This window comes from Neovison vison, chromosome 12, assembly GCF_020171115.1.
Source record: "Neovison vison isolate M4711 chromosome 12, ASM_NN_V1, whole genome shotgun sequence".
Taxonomy (NCBI): domain Eukaryota; kingdom Metazoa; phylum Chordata; class Mammalia; order Carnivora; family Mustelidae; genus Neogale; species Neogale vison.
In genome coordinates, this window is record NC_058102.1 from 125,038,695 (window position 1) to 125,060,327 (window position 21,633).

At 34.6% G+C, this 21,633-nt stretch overlaps 1 protein-coding gene and 1 pseudogene across 3 annotated transcripts in view; both read left to right on the forward strand.

The window, feature by feature from the left end:
* Positions 1 to 21,633, forward strand: part of STAM (signal transducing adaptor molecule) — a 90,964-nt gene that overhangs the window by 25,020 nt on the left and 44,311 nt on the right. For 2 of the 3 annotated variants that reach the window (XM_044228241.1, XM_044228239.1), the window contains exons 3-4: positions 19,769 to 19,844; positions 19,926 to 20,021. In XM_044228241.1, coding sequence (XP_044084176.1) covers positions 19,769 to 19,844; positions 19,926 to 20,021 — 172 coding nt within the window. Of the gene's footprint in view, positions 1 to 2,294; positions 2,314 to 19,768; positions 19,845 to 19,925; positions 20,022 to 21,633 lie in introns of those variants that run through there. The other variant, XM_044228240.1, reaches the window with a different exon arrangement.
* On the forward strand, positions 8,862 to 9,063 carry LOC122892731 (annotated as a pseudogene).

Genomic DNA, 21,633 nt, shown 5'->3' on the forward strand with positions numbered 1-21,633 from the left:
CCAGGCACCATCCCCCCTCCATTTGTCGTTTTTTAATCTAGAATCAATAGATTGTATTGATAGTACCTATTTATTTAGATTAGTACATGATTATTTTTTTTTCAAATTTATTTTAGACTGTATACTAAGTATGTTCCTTAATATTTCAGTTATCTTTTGGGAGTTTTAATTGATGTTTTGCTAAATTTATGAATTAGGAAGGATTTTCAGCTTTGATGATCTAAATAATGAGGTATAGTTCTTTTTGTTATTTTAAATGATGTTTTTTCCTTTTTCTCTTTTCTTCCTTTTTCCCTTCCACTTATTTTTCCTCCCTTTACATTTATTGTTCTCTAGTTCCTTTAAATCATTAAATTAACTTCTAAGCATTTATTTGTTTATATAAATGCAGTCTCTTGCCATAGCTCTTGTTAATAAAGAATTGTTTGAAAAGGATTAAATAATAATTGAGACACTATTCTAATATTACCGAGCTGTTAAAAAATAACAGTTGCGCTAGGTATTCTCAGATCAACTTAGTAGTAGAAAATTATGAAGGTGCTTTTCAGGTGAACAGTAAACTGTGGGATACTTATGGTGGTGTTTGTAATACTTCTTTTGTTTGCTTATTTATTTTTATTGTGGTAAAATATATATAGAATAAAATGTATGACTTTAAACATTTTGTGACATGTTTGTGACATTCAGTACATTTACATTGTTGTGGGGTTATCATCAGAAGCTATCACTTCTAGTACCTTTCATCATCCCCAACTAAAACTCTGCTTACTAGACAACTCCTTACCACCACCCCCTCCCCCTGCCAGTATCTGGTAACCACTCATAGTTTGTTTCTAATATTTGAAATCATTTTGTAATTAGTTTATATAGAGAACTTGCGGAGATTTGGTTTATGTTTTCTAGGAACCTGCATACATATGTTTAGTTATGGGTTGCTGATGATAGCATAAGAATATTGAACATTACTTTAGGTTGTCAGCGAGGTATTCTAGGTACCTGATGTGCTTTAGAGAAGACTGAGAAATGCCCTTGGTGTGAGAGGGTGTTCCTGAAACCATACCCATGTGATTTGTATTTTCCTGAAACAGATTTGGGTAGGGTAGGTTGAAGTAGAGGGAAGTTAGAGATTGGAATGCATTTCATAAAGTTATTTGTGTACTAGGCAGCAGTGTAGATTTTTTTTTTTTTTAAAAAGCATTGCCATTTGGTTTTAATCTAATTTTATAAAATGTACAAATCCATTTAAGTAGGTGGATTTGGAGATTGTGGAGGCAACTTGAGGAAAAGCTTTTCTTTTTCTGTAAGCTTTGATATTTTTATCAAAATGATTTGTAACCATCAGTATATTGTGGAATTATTTAGTGCATAAATAAAATAATTTCTGTCAAGCCTTTCTTACTCTGACCCTCCAGATTGTTTTGGCCTTTTCTCCTTCTTCTTCTTTTTTTTGTAAGCATCGTCTATTTTAGAGTTGTAGTTTGGAAAATATTCTCAAGTTTTGAAGGGAAGAAAAAGAGCCATTATTGTGAAATTTTATTTAGTCAGAACTGTGACCCAGAAACATGGCTTCCAGTGTTTTGAAAAATGTTCCTTTAATTCTTTCACTTTTGAAAGTTTTATTGTTCTGTTCTTTAAACCATATGCACATATGTGTGAGTGTATTTATATTTGTTGCTTTTAGGAAATACTTATGCTTATATAAAATATGTACTTTTTGATTTAAATATAGATTTATATTTATATGGCTCAAAAATTAAAACAGCTTGAAAAGATGAACATGGACAAGTCTAACTCCTATCCCTGTTTTTCTGTCCCATCCTCTATAGATAACTGCTTTTGTTCCTTTTGTATCTTTGCATTGTTTCTTGACAGAAATATGAATTTATTTTCCATTCATATATAATAAGCTTATTATATATACACGGTAATTAGTTAATTCATTAATATATCCTGATGGCCTTAGAAATACATTTCTTTTAATGTCTGTTAGCAGTGCACTGGTCGTTAAATTGACAAGTTTAGAAATCATTTTCTAGCTTAACATGAGTTTTTGATTAGTAGCATGTAGAATATTACCACACTTAAATAATAATTATTAACTAAAATCATTTACTTAATAACTACAAATAACTATATCAGTCTCAGGAAACTTAGTAGGTGTGGTTACTATTTGCTTTATATAGGTTAGAGATTTTTTTCTGAGCCTGAAATGTTTGAATATGCTGGACTTGAAACTGTAAAGAACATTCTGAAAATTTTTTCTGACTTCCTAGGATATTCACATGACTTTTACTGTGCAATTCCAGTGTATGAGTAAGTACTGAAAAATGCCTAGCCAATGAGGTCATATGATGGACTGAAAAGTCTGTTTGTTTAGAATCAAGAGAACTTTGAAAATGATGGTAACAGTTTTCTTTAACATGTCTTCACATAATGAATAGCTTTTGTTTGTTAATTTTAATTGATTTGCTTATATTCTCATGTGAAAAATAAATGTGAGGGTAGGTGTTGATTATCCACAATAACAAGCTAAAATTAAAGTTCTCTAATTGACATCTAGATTAATTTGTGCTATTATTTTATAGCTGAACTGTCTTTGCTTAGCTTTGGACAGAGATATAGTTGACTGAATACAACTTTTTTCTTTACTTGGTTAAGGGATCTATTTAGATTAGATTATTAGATTATTCCTGTAGAACTAGAAGAACTAATGGTAGTCATTTTGTCAAAAATACAAATATAAACCTTTGGAAAAGAGTTGGCTAAAAATGCTTTTCATTTTATCTGTTTTGAACTTGGGCTGTAACTATTTCTGTTTTTCAACTGGAGTTTAAAAGAATTATTTCCAGTTTTTTTTTAAAAGGAAAAGTAGTCTTTTACTCAGCCATCTTCAGTCAGGTAGAGAAACACATCTCTTCCAATTGTAATTGTATCTTCAACTTATAGGCCTTAATTTTTAAAGTCTTTCACGTGCTCTTTAAAAAATAATAGCCAACATTTATTGATGGTTTATTATTTTCCAGGTCTTGTTTAAGGTCCTTAGAAACATTTTATTTATAATTATCATAGCAGCTCTAGGTAGTATAGGTTTTTCCAGTTTACAAATGGAATCTCATTCATATTTAGGATTAAATATAATTTAAATTAAGGGAAATCCCAACAGGAGTAAAATTAAAGGATTTTTTGTAAAGCGTGATCTTGATCTTCATGTCTCTTTAACTTTTTACATTGTGGACTTATTTTTAGTTAGTTTCATTCTCTCTGCATCAGTCTTTTTTTCTTTTTTCTTTTTTTAAAAGATTTTATTTATCTATTTGACAGAGAGAGACAGAGAGAGAGAACACAAGCAGGGGGAATGGGAGAGGGAAAAGCAGGCTTCCTGCTGAGCAGGAAGCCCCATGTGGGGCTCATTTCCAGGACCCTGGGATTATGACCTGAGCCGAAGGCAGATGCTTAATGACTGAGCCATCAGGCACCCCAGTCATTTTTTCTTTTAGTTGACAAAACAGTACTGGCTGGATATCATGTTCTGTATATGCAGTGGGAAGTAAGACAACAAAGCCTTTGACATCAGCTGTGGTGACAGTCTACTAGAAGTAGAAATAAACAAGTAGACAGATAACAAGCTAAGAAGATAGTGATCAGAGTGCTTTAGTGGAGAAGAGAAGGGGAGACCTACTTAGATGTTGTAGGGAAGGACTAGTTTGAAGGGATAACTTCTATGATTTTAAAGTTGAGAAGAACCTAAGAGCTGAAAGCAGGTCCGGGGCAGAGGAAATGACATCTACACGAATCCTGCAAGAGAGACAATGCTTGGTGCAGGAGTCGACCCCTTAACTCACTGCATCACCCAGGTGTCCCAGTCTTTGTTATTGTTGTTGTTTTTTTGAAGTGTTTATTTTAATTCCAGTTAGTTAACGTACAGTATTGTATTTATTTCAGGTGTGCAGTATAATAATTCAGCACTTCCATACATCACCCTGGGCTCATCATTGGGTAGTCTTACATTGAATCAAAGGCTCTTACCCTTCGCAAGATTAAACATCATTTTCTATGTTTAAGAGATTTTTGTTTCCTTTTCTGTGAACTGTATGTATCCTTTCATTTCTTGTAGTCCTTGATATATTAGGGACATACTTGTCTATAATTTGAGTTTGTGTGTGTGTGTGTGTGTGCGTGTGCGTGTGTATTACATTATTTTTTTTTACTTTGTTGTTTTTCCATTTAGAAGTTTTTAATTTTTATACAGGTAAATTCATCAGTCTTTTCTTATTTTGAATGGTACAGAACTTACTCTCTCCAAGGGTTTAGTGGGATTAACTCATTTTCTCTTTATGGTTTCATTTTTTTGTTTCATAATTAGTAGACTTTGAAATACAGTTTTAAATTTATAGAAAAATTGAGCGGACAGTGTAAAGAATTCTAATACCCACCCTACTGCTCACATACTGCTATTCTTATTAGCATCTTATATTGCGTGGTACATGTGTTAATAAGTAATGAACCAATATTGATACACCATTATTAACAAATCCATTGTTCCCATTAAAACGTATTTTGTGCTGTACCGTTTTATGGATTTTGACAAGCCTTTAATAATAAGTATCTATCATTATAGTATCACAGAGAATAGCTTCACCATTTAAAAAATGTTCTTTGCTCCACATACTCATTCTTCTCCTCCCTCTCTTTTAACCTCTCACAACCATTGTTTGTTTTTTTATTGCTTCTTTAATGTTGCCTTTATCAAAATGTTGTATAATTAAGATCCTATATATAGCCTTTTCAGATTGTCTTCGCTTAACACAGAATGCCTTTTACTTAGCAAAATGACTTTAAGCTTCATCTGTGTCCTTTCATGGCTTAATACCTTGTTTCTTTTTATTTCTTTTTCTTTTTTTTTTTTTTTTTAAGATTTTATTTATTTGACAGGCAGAGATTACAAGTAGGCTGAGAGGTAGGCAGAGAGAGAGGAGGAAGCAGGCTCCCTGCTGAGCAGAGAGCCCGATGCGGGGCTCGATCCCAGGACCCTGGGATCATGACCTGAGCCGAAGGCAGAGGCTTTAACCCACTGAGCCACCTAATATTCCAGTATATAGATGTACTATATACATGTTTGTATATAGTACTATATACATGTACTATATACATGTTTGTTCATCCACCTATTGTAGGACATCTAGATTCCGGTCAGGTTTTGGTAACTGTGAGTAGAGCTGCTATGAAATACACATTTCGTGTACAGGTTTTGCGTGTGTGGACTTAGGCTTTCAACTCATTTGGGTAAATACCTAGGAACATGTTTGCTGGATCATTTGGAAGACTATGGTTAGCTTTGTGAGAAATTGCCAAACTGTTTCCCAATGTCTGTGTACCTGTGGTTACATTTTTTACATTTAAATCTTTGCTCTATTTGGAATATCCTCTTATATAGTATGAGCTGTGGCTCTAACTTTATTCTTTTCTGTCTTGCTACCCAAAATTCCAGTGACATTTACGGAGTAATCCATCTTTTTCTTTTGATTTGAAATACTGCCTTTATATATTATACTCCTTCCTGTGTGTATTACCCTATGTATTTTTTGAACTTTAGTTTTGGTCCTGTTTGTATGTGTATATAATGTGCTGCTTCTGCATGATTTCAGAGTTTTTCTAAATACTCCTTTCCCTTCCTACTATCCCCAGATGAACATTGGGATTGACTTGCCTAGTCTAAAAACCATTTCTTTTTAAATTGGCTTAGTTTTGGGGGTACCGGGGTGGCTCAGTGGGTTAAAGCCTCTGCCTTCGGCTCAAGTCATGATCTCAGGGTCCTGGGATTGAGCCCCACGTTGGGCTCTCTGCTCAGCAGGGAGCTTGCCTCTCCCTTTCTCTCTGCCTGCCTCTTTGCCTACTTGTGATCTCTGTCAAATAAATAAATAAAATCTTAAAAAAAAATAAATTGGCTTAGTTTTAAATGAATAAATTGTTTTTATGATATAAAATCTTCCAATCCAAGAACATAGCTTATCTTTGTATCTTTTAGTACTGTTGAATTTTTTCTCTTAGAAGTCTTGAATATTTTTGGTAAAGTTTCTTACGAGGTATTTTTTCCTTTTTCCCGCATTTAAGTGAAGTCTTTCTTTAACTGGTTGTTTGATAGGAATCTTCTTTTTTCATCAGTGGACTGTACTATAACATCTGTGTATTCCTGAAGGGGGAAATTGAGAAGATGAGTGGGGTTAGTAGTTAGGGTGGGATTGTGATTCAGTCTCGTTTTTTCATCTGTACTTGGCCCTAGACAGTGATTTTACTTTTGTATTTTATTATAATTTTTAAAACACAATATATTTTATAGCTAGGACCTATAGAGTCCTCGTGACTGTAGAGATCCTTTCAAAGATAAGGAAATTAATGCTCTGAAATTTTAATGTGATTTTCCGAAAGTAGTAACAGAGGTAAAGTTCAAATTTAGGTTTTTACGCTCAATCTTACGTTTTTGCCTCACTTTTCAGTGCTGCGTTCTTAAGTGCCTATAATGAACAATTATTTGAAAGTTAAAAATCATGAATCAAGACATGCCAATTTGATATTGAAGTTTTGAGTGATTCTTCTCTTTTCCATGCATAAATCACATTGTGTTGTGTTTGACAGATATATACCTTAGTGTTAACATAGTCTAGGAAACTCAAAGTATCACCATATTGAATTTAAGTATGTAGTAACTGTTATTCATTCTTCCATCAATCCTCAGTGTTTAGTTTACCTGCTTTCCTGCTGAAGTCTTTTGGAATCATGAACTTGTTCTTTAAATGCCAAATAACATCATTTGTATACTCTATTCATGTACTGTAGTCACATATCATTTCATCTTAGGAGAAACACCTACTTTCTTACTGTTTTTTTCTGTTTTTCTTTAATATTTGCAATAGTTTAAGGAAAATGTCCTACTTATTTTTTTTTTGTCAGGTTCCATGAGGGGGATAATGAAGAAAGTGGTATCCTCATTTTGAAGTTAATTGATCTAAGATCATTGATTTAGTAGTAGATAAAATAGTTAGAATTCAAATTAACTGCCTTTTTAGTGGTAATGATTTACCTAAGGATATAAAAGCTTATCACAGTTTAACTTAATATTTTTATGATACAAAAATATTTTTCAAATGAGAAATAGAGAAGTGAGACCTATTTGAAATGAAAGTTTTTAGCAAAATTTTATAAAGCACAAGATGTCACAAATCTTGATCCTGCAGAATCATTTTATGTTTTTGGCTTTTGCCCTATGTATAAATGGAAAGACCTTTTCAGAGAGTCCCAGTAGCTGGGAGACTAATGTTGAGCTATTTATCTGACATAACTATACAGCAACATACTTGAAAGTAGGTAGAAATTTATGAATAACAATTTTGGATATTTACTTGAGGCTATTTAAAGAGATTTGAAATTTCATTATTTTTTGAAAAGAGAGTTGCAGGAATGCAAAATTAGTTTTACTTTTCTGTGATCCTTCTGACTATAGATTTGAGCTGCATCATATGCATGTTTATCTTACTGAATTTAACTGTATTCTTTGTAGCCCCCTCAAATTGTATTTTTCCTAAAGATTTGTCCTAAAGACTTGTGTTTTCCTAAATGTTGTCTATTTAGTGAGATATCATTTAGTGATTTATGTGCTATTTCACCATTTTAGTTTTCATTTCTCTCAGAGTATGAATATCTCACTGCACTAAGTGTGATTCACTCAGTGTATGCATTTTTTTTAAACAACATGGCCTGTATGAAAGCTATTTTATTTTATATATTTTTTTATTTATTTGACAGAGACAGCGAGAGAGGGAACACAAGCAGGGGGAGTGGGAGTGGGAGAAGCAGGCTTCCCACCCAGCAGGGAGCCCGATGTGGGGCTCAGTTCCTGGACCCTGGGATCATGACCTGAGCCTAAGGCAGACACTTAATGACTGAGCCACCCAAGTGCCTGAAAGCCTTTTTCTTCGATGGGTGCTTAAAGTAACAGTTTTGGTTTAATAATTGAGGAAAAGTTGTCTATGTTGAGCTTATTTGAGAGATGATGCAGTATGTTTTCTAATAGGTAACTCCCTAATAAAGAGAAATTGATTAATTGCAATTTTTGCCACTGCCCAGACTTTGGAAACACACCCCAGGAAATTGTACTATTCCCTGATATTTTACAGTGGTGAGATTTGTGCTATGCTTGTTTTCACATGGTAAGTTTAGAGCAGCAAAGTTATTTTGTAGTTGGAAAACTGGGAAAGATGAAAAATAATTTCCCTTTCCCTGTTCTTGTCCCTGACCCTGGTCTTTTGTTTGCATGTCTCAAGATAAAGAAAAGAGAGGATATGTCTTAAAATTTTTTTAAATACAAAAATGGAGTTTTGAGAAGGTTTTTAGAGAGACTACCCTTTACAGAGGTGGGTGATGGGAATCACTGGTAGATTTTTCCTAATGCACATGGAGATTTTGCCTTTAGCATGTATTTTTACAAAATACTTAATGTTTATTACCATCATCAGTCTCTTACCTCACATCTTGTGCTCTTCCCAGCATTAGATAATCTGAATTTTTCCCTTATTGTAATCCTATTGTAATTCTAAGACAAGATTTTATTGTAATCCTATTGTAATTCTAAGACAAGATTTTATGAAAGCATGTACATTTTTCTCATAGAAAACTAACTCAGTGGAAGACATATAGGAGTTGGTAATAGAGTTTTGTAAGGAGGATTATTCACTTATTCTAAATACTAAGTATTGTACAACAGTGAAAAGTAGTGTTTTCCATATTTAGCTTGGTGACTTTTTATTCAGCATCAGCCATGTTGAAGGCATTATTGTAGGCGACATTCACAATGAAAATGTTTTATCAGCTTTGTGCAGTGGCAGTATCGTAGCCAATGAGGTTTATCAGAGGCGCAGTTATTGCTAATTGAAAACGTTTTATCTTATGTGCAGTGGCTAGGGAGTAGGGAGCCAAGGATGAACAATGTAGCCCTGGATCCTGTCTTCAGAAACCCTCAAGATGGGGAGATAAACAGTTAAGGCAATTTTATTAAAATTTTATTTAAAAGGAAAGATGAAAAGAAAACCCAATTTTAAATTATACAAGTTAATAGTGTTTGAACAGCTGTCAGCACACTTTGCTAGAGGTGATTCTAGTTATCTGTTGCTACATAACAAACCAACCTATAACTTAGTGGCTTAAAAGCATTTATTATGATCTTCACGGTTCTTTCGGTTAACAGTCTGGTACTTCTTGCGTGAGGTCTCTCGTGAACTTGCAGTCACCTAATGGCTGGGACTGGAATATCTGAAGGCCTGATTGGGATGGATGCTCAGTCTGGTTGGCAGTTGATGTCTGGCAGTCAGCTGGGCTCTCAGCGGGAGCTCTCAGTTGAAACATTTACCAAGGTCTATACACTTGGCTTGAGTTTCTTACAGTACAGTAGCTGGGATCCTAGAGGGAGCATTCTAGGAAATGGAGGTTTATTCTACATGCTTTTTATGAACTGCCCATCTCAGAATATCACTTGTGCTACATTCTGTGGGTCAAGCAAGTCACTGGAGTCAGTCCACATTTAAGAGGAGGGTTATTAAACTTTACCTCTTGATGGGAAGTGGCAAGTTCACTTCGTAGAAGAGCATGTAGAAAGGGAGTTATTATTGTGGTTATCTTTGGAATATATAATATGCCACAGAGGCCTGCTCTCTAAGTATTGAATGAGAACTTTGACCTTGATGACAAAACAATGCATATATCATTGGAACAAAATAGTGAATTTTAGTAAACAAAATAGTAAATTCCATTTTTGATAATTGAGATACACAGTCTTTAAGAGATTGAATGGCAAAATATGATGTAATGGCAAAATATGATGTAAGGATCCTTTGCTATTTTCCGCCTAGAAAATTGTTATTCTGTGTTGAGAGAGTTCTACCCATTTGTAGATATTTGTAAATAAGAACAGCTAACATGGGAATACTGTTTGGATAGTCATAAAGACTTAGTTTCATGGTGACCTTTCATGGTTTCGTTTTATGTGCATGATGTGGTAAAACTTAGCTTATGAAAATTCATAAAAGCCAAAGTGAAGATGATGGCATAACATTAGTTAAAGCATTATCAGCTGAGCTATTTGCTGCCTGATAATTTTTTTTTTTCACAGCGTCATTGTAATTTACATGGAGAGAGTAATTCAGTGTGACAGTTTTGGCTAACAAAGTGGATTGATCATAAGGGTTGGTATTCTTTTTTTTTTTTTTTATTTTTTTAGAAGATTTTATTTATTTATTTGAGAGAGAGAGACAGTGAGAGAGAGCATGAGAGGGGAGAAGGTCAGAGAGCAAAGCAGACTCCCCATGGAGCTGGGAGCCTGATGTGGGACTCGATCCCGGGACTCCAGGATCACGCCCTGAGCCGAAGGCAGTCGTCCAACCAACTGAGCCACCCAGGCGTCCCAGGGTTGGTATTCTTTAGCACTGATATAAACATAAGGCACAATATGTAGAGGGATCTTGCTTTCTGGGTACTTTTCCAATAAGATGAATGAGCAAGAATGAAAAGTTTTATTAAGTTATTGTTAGATCAAAGGAGTGACTGTTGATGAAACTCATTTAAAGACTATATCCTTTCCAGAATTGCCTTAAGAGCTTCAACTTCTGCAGACTTACTGAAAAAATTTTTGAATTGCAAAAGAAAGTGCGGTAGCATGACTCTGATAATTGTATCTGAAGGTTAAGGAGCGTTCATGCCTTAAATTTTCATCTACCTTTGAGCATGAAGTAGCTTAATTGTAGTAGTTGTAACTTCACATGGAAACCAAATGACTGAGAGTGGTATGATGGGAGACAAGTAGAGTAAAGAGGATTCAATAGAAAAGATGCCCCTCTTTTTTTTTTAAAGATTTTATTTATTTATTTGACAGAGAGAGATCACAAGCAGGCAGAGAGGCAGGCAGAGAGAGAGGGGGAAGCAGGCTCCCCGCTGAGCAGAGAGCCCGACGCGGGGCTCGATCCCAGGACCCCGAGATCATGACCTGAGCCGAAGGCAGCGGCTTAACCACTGAGCCACCCAGGTGCCCCGAAAAGATGCCCCTCTTAAAGCTCAGCTTTCTTTGAGGCCCAAGGTACTTCATTAAGGTGGATTGGAATAGTATTTGTGAATGATGAAATTGACTTTGATGCTTTAGTTCACCAGACCTGATATATGTCAAGGCAGCTCTGTACATTCCTGAAGAGTTTGTTTCCTGGCCAGTCTGTGATTTGAGAAAAAAAAATCATTAGAAGCCACAGCCACATGAAAGTACAGGTATCCTCTGTTTATGCCTCTTTATTCTTACTGAAGGACCTCCACTTGTACCTGTTTACTCTAACTAAAAGAAATTTGAAGGGAATCTTCATGTTTACAGTGGCATTCAGTTTTTCCTTGAGCTATTTTAGAGATAGCACGCACCTGGAGCAGCAAGAGTAGCGCTGCCCAGCTCACCCTGGGGAGCTGCGCTCAGATTCTCAGCATCAAGCCGCCATAGCTTTGAACTGTGTCTGTGAGCGTCTGCTTTATCTTGACTGACTTGGTGCATCCATTAGCAAGATGTGTCCTAAGGTATCAGAAAAGCCCAAGGGAGCTTATGTTTGGGGTCTGGGAATGCTAAAAACATTTTCCTTATAAATTAATGGTCATTGCTTCTTCCCTTTAGGCCATTTAGGCTTACCCACGAGTCTTTACAGGAATGCTGTAGTCTTAGATACTTAGAGATTTATTTGCTGCCTCTTTTTTCTCGCCCTTTTTCTGAACTACGTGTCTCAGATATATGCATCAAAAGCTGATTTTTGTGGATGGACAGTGTTTTGGCCCTGTGACTAAACATATAGTTTGTCTTGGATAATCTCACTTTATGCCTCCTGTTTTTCAATTATGCCCAGTTAGCATCCCTTTCATTCTCAAAAAGGTACTTGTATAGTTGATAAATTATACAGTCTCTACAGTCAACTTGAATTCTTCATTGAGAGGATAATAGCCTTAGTATACATAGTTTAAATTCACTGGTAAAAAGAAGCTGAGGTATGGGTACCACATAAGCTTGCTTGTACCAGAGCTAGGAAACAAATTCAATACATATATGTATATATTCTGTTTACATGAATATTTTTGTATTTACTTTTATATTAACCATAGGTTTATATTTAAAAAAAAAATACAACTCTTGGGGCACCTGGGTGGCTCAGTGGGAAGCCTGCTTCTCCTTCTCCCTCTGTCTGCTTACTTGTAATCTCTCTCTGTCAAATAAATAAAATCTTAAAAAAAATACAACTCTCCTTCTTAAAAATAGTATTTTAGCTATAATCTTTATTTAAATTGTAAGAGTAATAATCGAGTGTGTATATATTATTTCACTTTTACTTTTGTGTTTTACTCACTCTATTCCTCAGCGCTTATAAGCATTCTAATTGGTTTTTTATGACATTATCCTTTTTATTATGCGATAGCCAAGTTTATTTTGGTGCCAGAGGTATCATTGCCTTGGTTTTTAAAATTGGCTGTGGTAAAACATTTCAAGCTGTATAGAAATACATAAAATAAAAAGTAAAGGTTGCATTTCAATGCTCTTTCCTCACTTCCCTTTCCAAAAGTCTTCTGAGTTTGGAGTTCTTTCTTTAAAAAAATGAAAGTGGTTTATAAAAAATATGTCAGAAATTTAGTTTAAGCAACTATGAAGGATTACTTTCTATTAAGTTCATTTACTGAGCTGAATCGTCTATGGATCATTATTTTTAATGGTTTTAATTTTAACATTCAGATAATCCCTTTAGATTTCACCTGTACTGGCGCTTGAAATTATAATTTTGTGTTTTTATGTGTTGGCATGGTTTTCACAACTGCGAAAATCAGTATGAGGTCACAGATTCTGGCTCCTAAAATAAATCCCACTATGAAAAAGGCAAAAAATAATAATATTATAGTATATTAATTCTTCAGTTTAGTAATATTGCTGTCAGGTACTTTTTTTTCTTTTAAATAGGCTCCATACCCAGTGTGGAGCCCAGTGGGGTCATGAACTCATGACTTGGAGGTCAAGACCTGAGCTGAGATCAAGAGTTGGAGGCTTAATTGACTGAGCCAGCCAGGTCACCCTCAGATAATACTAAGATCATACAAAATCAATAGAAAAAGAGCTGAATGAGAAGAGATGAATGCTTTGCATGCAATGGATAGCCAATAAATATAATTTAAAAGTTTTTTTTTGGGGGGCACCTGGGTGGCTCAGTGGGTTAAAGCCTCTGCCTTCAGCTCAGGTCGTGATCCCAGGGTCCTGGGATCGAGCCCTGCATCAGGCTCCCTGCTCAGCAGGGAGTCTGTTTCTCCTGCTGACCTCTTTCTTCTCATTCTCTCTCTCTCTCTCAAATAAATAAATTCTTTAAAAAAAAAAAAAAGTTGTTTTTTTTTTTTTTTTTTTTTTCTCCATGCTGTTTAGGAGGAAATCTTCCAATAGTCAATGAAACATTCTTAGAAACAGAAATCCTTTTTTATTTTAACTTTTCCCTATTAATAATGACTTTTTAAAGTCACAGTGTTTAGTAGTTGTATTCCAGTTCTTAAAGACATTTTTTAGGATAATTATTCTTACTGGACAGTTTCTTCAGGGCCCATTGTAGTTCATATCAGTTGATAAGGGTTTTTCTTTCATGTATGTTTTCACTATCCATTTCTAAAACTCACTCATCATCCCAAATAGAAACTCTGTGTGCATTAAATAATAACTTCCCATTTCCTCTCCTTCCTTGCCACTGGTGACTTTTACTTGTCAAGGCTAACTTCCATGAATTTGCCTTTTTTTAGGGACCTCATATAAATGGAATCATACAATATTTATCCTTTTGATAATGTTTTATAATATTAAGTAAAACAAATGCCATTTCAATCTGGTGAATTAATATTTTGAGGCTTTCATCCTTTGCGTTGTATGAGTAGCTCCCAGCTTCCTTCGTCTTCATTGCAAGGCAGTTCTATGGTCAGAATGTAGAGTATTGACTCAGCCACACCTGGGTTTGAATCTTTTTTGTACCAGTTACTACCCACTTCGGTATCATGGGCAAGGAATTGAACAACTGTAAGACTCCAGTTTATTGTGACTGTTTTGAAAATTGGATGAGTTCCTTAAGTAAAATTTTGAGAACCTAAACACATATGTGTTCCATAGGTTATAGTTACTTGCTATTACTATTACTGCTATTTTATAGCATCCCCATGAAACACATGATTACACGTACATGGCCTGGTATTAAAAAATAAGTCTGTTTTACGAAGAAGTGACTTCTTGCCAATATAATGCATTCCTTGTAAGTATACAGTTTGATAATTTGATGAGATTAGCAAATATATATGCTATATTATAATAAGCATTACTTCACTCATGGTAGAGAGCATTTAATCACTTCCAAAAGTTCTGCTGTCCTAAGCAACTGTTGATCTGCTTTTTGTTATTATAGATTAAATTTTCCTTTCTAAAATTTTGGAAATAAATTTGTGTAGTGTGTGATTTTGTATCTAATATAGAATATGTTTTGGAGTTAAGTCCAAGTTTTTATGTATATTACTACTTCTGTTTATTTCCGAGGTATAGTCCATTGTATAAATATATTAAAATTTTTTTCTATCCATTTACTCATTGAGGAACATTTGCATTATATCCAGTTTTTAGCTGTTAGGAAGAGAGCCACTGTGAACATTCTTACACAGACTGCTTGATAGTGTGCTTTCATTTACTTAAGTGAAATTACGTTTCTGTGATTTCATTTGATGTAAGAGTTATTTAAGTTTGTTAGATTTGTGTTTAATTTTCACACATTTGGGTATTTCTTATAGTCATTTTGTTATTAATCTGTAGTTTAATTCTATTGTGGTCAAATAACATATTTTGTGTGATTTTTAAGTTTGTCACCATTTGTTTTATAGTCCAGAATGTGATCTGTCTTGGTGAATTTTCTGTGCACTTCAAAATTATGTTTTCTACCATGTGTGAGTAGAATGTTCAAAAGGCCCAGATAGGTGGTAGTATTCAATTATTCTATATTCATACTTCTTGTTTGTTTTACTTAGGCTGTCACATTACTGAGAAGAGTTTGTTGAAGTTCTAGGAGACTAGACTTGTCAGTTTTTCCTTTCATTTCTGTATATGTGTGTGTGTGTATATATATGTATATATATATGTTTCTTTTATATATTTTGAAGTTCTCTTACTTAAAATTATGTTTCTTTTAGAGAAGTAACCTTTTCATTATTATGAAGTGTCTCTTTATCTCTACTAGTATTCCTTGTTTGAAATTGTTAAAGCCACTTGACCTTTTTTTATGTTGATATGTCTTTCTCTGTCTTGTTTCTTTTAATCTATCTGTATTTGTTTATTTCTTTATTTTTTACTTAAAAAATATTTTATTTATTAGTCAGGGAGAGAGGTAGAGAGAGAACAAGCAGGGGGAGCACCAGGCAGGGGGAAAAGCAGGCTCCCCACTGAGCAAGGAGCCCAATGAGGAACTTGATCCCAGGACTGTGGGATCATGACCTGAGTGGTAGGCAGACGCTTAACCAACTGAGCCACCCAGGTGTCCCTCATCTGTTTGTATTTAAAATAGATTTTCTTGTAGATAGTTTATAGCTGGCATATACTTGGTTCTTGCTTTTTTATCCAATTTGATAGCCTCTGCCTGGTAATTGGAGTGCTTAGACTACATTTAATGTAATTATTGATATGGTTGGATTTAAAACTACCCTTTTGCTAGGAGTTTTCAATATTTTTTATCTCTTCCCTTTTTTCTCCATTTTTCTTTTCAATTACTTTTTTATGATTGTATTTTATCTCTGTTTTGGACTAATAACCTATGGGTCTAAGAGGACCCATAGTTACTTTCAGCAACTAGAAAGTATTTTCAGTGAAATGAAAGTGAAAATAAAACATATCAACACTTGTAGGATGTAGCTACAGCAATCCATAGAGGTAAATTTTTATCATTAAATGCTTATATTAGTAGAAGAAATGTCTCAAGTTGGTGATCTAAGTTTTTATCTTAAGAAAAAAGAACAGCAAACTTGAAGCAAAGGAAAAGAAATGATGAAAATAAGAGCAGAGATTAATGAAATTGAAAAGAGAAAAAAACAATAGAGAAAATTCAAAAGTAGAACTGGTTCTTTGAAGAAAAATCAAGTGGAATTTATCCCAGGCATGCAAGCCTGGTTCACCAGTTGAAAATATATCAGTATAATTCACTGTCTCATCAGACTAAAGAAAAAGACCCATATAATCATCTCAATAAATGTGGAAAGTTCCTTTGAAAAAATTCAGTATACATTTGTAACAAAATCTTTCATTAATTTAAGAACTAAAGGTAATTTTCTCAACCTGTTAAAGGATATGTACAGAAAATTTTTGTACTTAGCATAATGGCACTTATTTGGTAGAATTCATTAGCGAAGCTGTCTGGGCTCAGAATTTTCTTTATTGTAACTCATTTTATGAGGCCTTCAATAGGTCAGTACCAAAAACAAAAAAGGAAAAACCACAGACCAGTTATGTACAAAGGTACAAAAATCCTCAACAACACTGTAATCACACCTAATAATATATAAAAAGGATAATGTATTATGACCAACTGTGGTTATGTAGAACTTGGAGAATTTCCAGTTTTCTTCATATTACTCATTTTTTGTATAATTTTATCATGGTCTAACAACATAGCCTATATCATTTCAATTTTTTTTAAAAAATTAAGTTTTTCTAAATGGTTCAAAGTATGGCCTGTCTTGGTAAACATTCTGTATGCACTGGAGACAATATATAGTCTGCTCTTGTAGAGTAGTGTATTCTCACACCCATTTTTCTATTCAATTGTTTTACCAATTTCTGAGACAGGAATGAAATCTCCAACTAAATTGTGGATTTGAAGTTTTTATATGAAGTTTTATATGAAGTTTTCATATATTTCGAAGCTTTGTTTTTATTTATTTATTTATTTATTTATTTTTTAAAGATTTTATTTGTTTATTTGACAGACAGAGATCACAAGTAGACAGAGAGGCAGGCAGAGAGAGAGAGAGAGGGAAGCAGGCTCCCTGCTGAGCAGAGAGCCTGATGCGGGACTCGATCCCAGGACCCTGGGATCATGACCTGAGCCGAAGGCAGCGGCCCAACCCACAGAGCCACCCAGGCGCCCCTGAAGCTTTGTTTTTAGATAAGACTGCACATCTTGGTCTATTATGTCTCCTTGGAGAATTGATCCTTTTATCATTTTGTAATTTTAATCTATATCCCTGGTAATATGGCTTCTCTGGAATTGCAGTTTGCCTGATACTAATATAACTACTCCAGCTTTCTTGTGGTTTATGTTTGCTTGGTATGTTTATCTTTCCTCCATCCTTTAATTTTTAAGTAACATAGGTCCTTATATTTTAACAGTTTCTTGTAGGGAGCAGTTAGGTGGGTTCTGCTTTTTTTTTTTTTTTTAAGGTTTTGTTTGTTTGTGAGAGAGTGAGAGCTAGAGGGAGAAAGAGCACACACACAGGGAGAGGGAGAAGCAGACTTCCCGCTGAGCTGGGAACCTGACACAGGGATTGATCCCAGGACCCAGGATTTGTGACCTGAGCCGGAGCCAGACGCTTAACTGACTGAGCCACCCAGGTGCCCTGGGTCCTGCCTTTTTTTTTTTTTTTTTTAATCCAATCAAGCAATCTGTCTTATTTGGTGTGTTGAGACCAGTTGCATTTAACATAACTGTTGATTTGGTTGGGTTAAAATGTTAAAATTTGGGGTGCCTGGGTGGCTCAGTGGGTTAAGGCCTCTGCCTTCAGCTCAGGTCATGATCCCAGGGTCCTCAGCAGGGAGCCTGCTTCCTCCTCTCTCTGCCTGCCTCTCTGCCTACTTGTGATCTCTGTCTGTCAAATAAATAAATAAAATCTTTAAAAAAATAAAATGTTAAAATTTGCCATTTTTCTAGATATGTTTCTTCTGTTGAACTTTTGTTTATTATATATATCAATTGAATATTTTTTGTGAATTTTTAAAATATCCCATTTCTCTTTTAAAAATGTATTTCGTGATGGCTCTGTATTAAATTTTTTTAGTCTTTTTTACCTCTGTACTTACTTGTGTACTTCAAGCATTCTTCAAGTTTACTGATCTTTTATTCTTATCTAATTAATTTTATCCACTTTTTAAAATATATACTTTTCATGTCTAGAAGTATTCTTATTTTAAGCTTTATCCTTTTTACACCATTTCTTTCCTCATTATGTTGATTTGATGTATATCCTTGCGTATACTTAGAATAGCTTATGCAGAGTCTTTGATTGCTAATTCCATCATCTCTGTGATTTCTTCATTTTCAGTTGACTGATTTTCTCCTAGCTATGTCTTGTATTATATCTAGTAATTTTTTAAAAAGATTATTTATTTATTTAACAGAGAGAGAGAGACAGCGAGAGAGGAACACAAGGAGGGGAAGTGGGAGAGGGAGAAGCAGGCTTCCTGCAGAGCAGGGAGCCCGATGTAGGGCTCCATTCCAGGATGCTGGGATCATGACCTGAGCCGAAGGCAGATGCTTAATGACTGAGCCACCCAGGCGCCCCTATATCTAGTAATTTTTGGCTGAATGCTTATTGTTACAAATTTTATATTGAGTACCTCGTATTATATCTCATAATTGCTTTGTGTATAATATCATATCTAATAATTTTTGACTGAATACGTAGTGTTGTGAATTTTATATGGAGTGCCAGGTTTTGTTGTTGTTAAAGATCATTGGACTTTATTCTCTCTGAACTTGTTACATTTGGCTCAATTTTATACTTCTCTGACTTGTTTTTAGGTTACTATAGGATGGATTTAGAGTAGTCTTTTGGGATAGTTTAGTCTTACTACCAAAGCCTGAACTCTGGTGTATCCACTGAAGGCTCTAGATATTTAACAAGGACTCTCCATTTTGATGGGAACTCTGATGACTGCGTGAGCTTTGGGAACTCTTCTGCATACAGCTCACAGTCACTTTTTGTCCAGCCTTATGGAGGTTTTAATCTATGCATGTGTGGCTTTTTCCTCAGTAGACCTAAGTGGACTCCTATGCAAGTATCCAGAACCATTTCTTCATTTAGCTCCTTCTACTCTGTTTTGCAAATTCTAGCTCTCTTGGCCTTCCTGAGTTCTGATTTCTTTCCCCTCAACTCAGTGAGACTACCATTCTCTTGGGATCACAATCTCTACGCCAGGATCCAGAAACTCCCTTAAAAGCAGAAAGCCTGTACTGATATCCGAAAAGTGCCTCTGAGTGGAAAATTGAGGCAGATGTCTTGCTTATCTAATTATATTCCTTCTTAGAGATCATTCAGCACTGTCTGTGGCCTAATGTCCAACCCAGTGACCTGAGTGTATATTTTAAATATATTTTTCCATTTTTCTCATTGTTTATAATGGGAGTATAAGTCTGGTTCTATTTATTCCATCATGACTGGAAGTGGAAGATCTGGTCTGTCATTTCATTTTCAGAACTTTTTTTTTAAAATCCAGAATTAGTGTGAAACGCTTAATCTGTGTTTGCTAAGGAAGAGAGCCTGTTAATTTTGTTTGAAAAATTTGAAGGAACTTGTTAGTGTACAGTTCATTTGTGTCATTATTAAAATTTAACTTCTCTACTGTAGTCTACCTTTTGTATAGTAGTCTATTGCTTATTAAGTTAAGGGCGGGAAAGCCTCGATGTACTACTAATTGATTGTTACATTTCTCATTTTTTAGACCCAAAGATTGTCTTCGGTCTGTTATGAGGAGGGTGAACCATAAAGATCCTCATGTTGCTATGCAAGCTCTGACTGTAAGTGATTTCATTTTAAGTTTTACCACAAAACTGTCTGCTAAAACTGAGCCCTTTTAACTTGTGATTTTATACTTTTAGCTTCTAGGAGCATGTGTATCAAACTGTGGCAAAATTTTTCATTTAGAAGTATGTTCAAGAGATTTTGCTAGTGAAGTAAGCAACGTACTAAACAAGGTAAGGAGCATTATTTCCTGTAATGAATTAACAGCCTTCTTTGTGTATTTTATCGTTTGGTTGTTTACATTTTAAATCACAAAGGACTGGTTTGTGCTTCCTGTTTTTAAAAATCCTTCCTAGGCTGTGTCTATCCAAGATGTAAGTAAAGTAAAGTAGATGTTTTGCTGAAGAGACTATTAGTTTGTGTAATGGGGAGAATTGTTTTTTTTTTTTTAACCAGATTAGAGTATATTTAACCTGTTTTCATCATCATTCCTTTCATCTTATAAGAAAATATATTTGTTTCTCTTTCTGATTAAATACCAGTCTATTTTAGGCACAGTTTTTGTAACCGTTTGTGTAGATGTGGAGGTATTTTCCTTATATAGAACTGTTCAGAAATACTGCCAAAATATGACACTGTTTTCATTGTGACATGAGTAAGACCACTACCTGACCATGACAGGATTTTTTTTTTTTTTTTTTTAAGATTTTATTTATTTATCAGAGAGAGAGGCGGGAAGAGAGCGAGCACAGGCAGACAGAATGGCAGGCAGAGGCGGAGGGAGAAGCAGGCTCCCTGCTGAGCAAGGAGCCCGATGTGGGACTCCATCCCAGGACGCTGGGATCATGACCTGAGCCAAAGGCAGCTGCTTAACCAACTGAGCCACCCAGGCGTCCCCATGACAGGATTTTAATGCTGCTTTTTATTTAACTGGATGTAGTATAAGGAATATAATGATGGAATTCAAGGAATTAAAAAAATTTAAGTTACTAAGTAACATGTGAGGTTTCCTAGTAAAAATTTATGCATTCTGAAGGTAATTATTTCTGACTCTTAGGAGGAGGGAGGATGGGATAGTATATAATCAAGAACAAGTTTAAGATGTCAAAAGGGAAAATGCCTCATGTTTTTGGGAAAAATGATTATTTCCAGGTTTTAGTAGAAAACAGTACAGAAATAAGATAAAAATTTATTTACGTAATTCTTTACAGAGTTTCTGTACTTTCTTGTCAAGCATGAATATGTGTTCTTTCCCTGTTTTGCTTTATTCAGTTGCATTTAGGTATTTTCTACTAACTAATAATCACTTTTTAAATGTCCAGAATGTCCGTCAAAATTTATGACTGTTTGTGAAGAGATTTTAGTATACGTTTAATATGTTTTCTGTAATTTAATTGAAGGTGAGATATTCAAACTTGTATTTAGTAGCATGAACAACTATTTTAAAAAGCTAACAGCTATATACAAGACAAAGACTTCTTTATTTTCCCAAGGTTTTACAGTGAACCTAGTGGTTTTATACTTGAGGGGGAGATACTATTTTGAAGAAATGAAGTTTCTAAAAATACATACAGTGGACCTCAAACCAGGCCTTGGATAATTAAACAACTTGGAAAAAATACACAATCATACTTTTAAAAGTCAGGAATTAGGAATAAAGGAACTGTATCATTTATTTTCTCTTTCCACCTTATTTTTTACTGATCTGCAAAATAGCCAAAACAAAACAGACTACTCTTCTGTGTCTTCCTCATGTATAACGCCCACTTAGTTGCAAAATACTCTGAAAAGTTTGTCCCTCTGACCAAAATTAACATACTTGATCTGTTTTAATTTTATATGAGA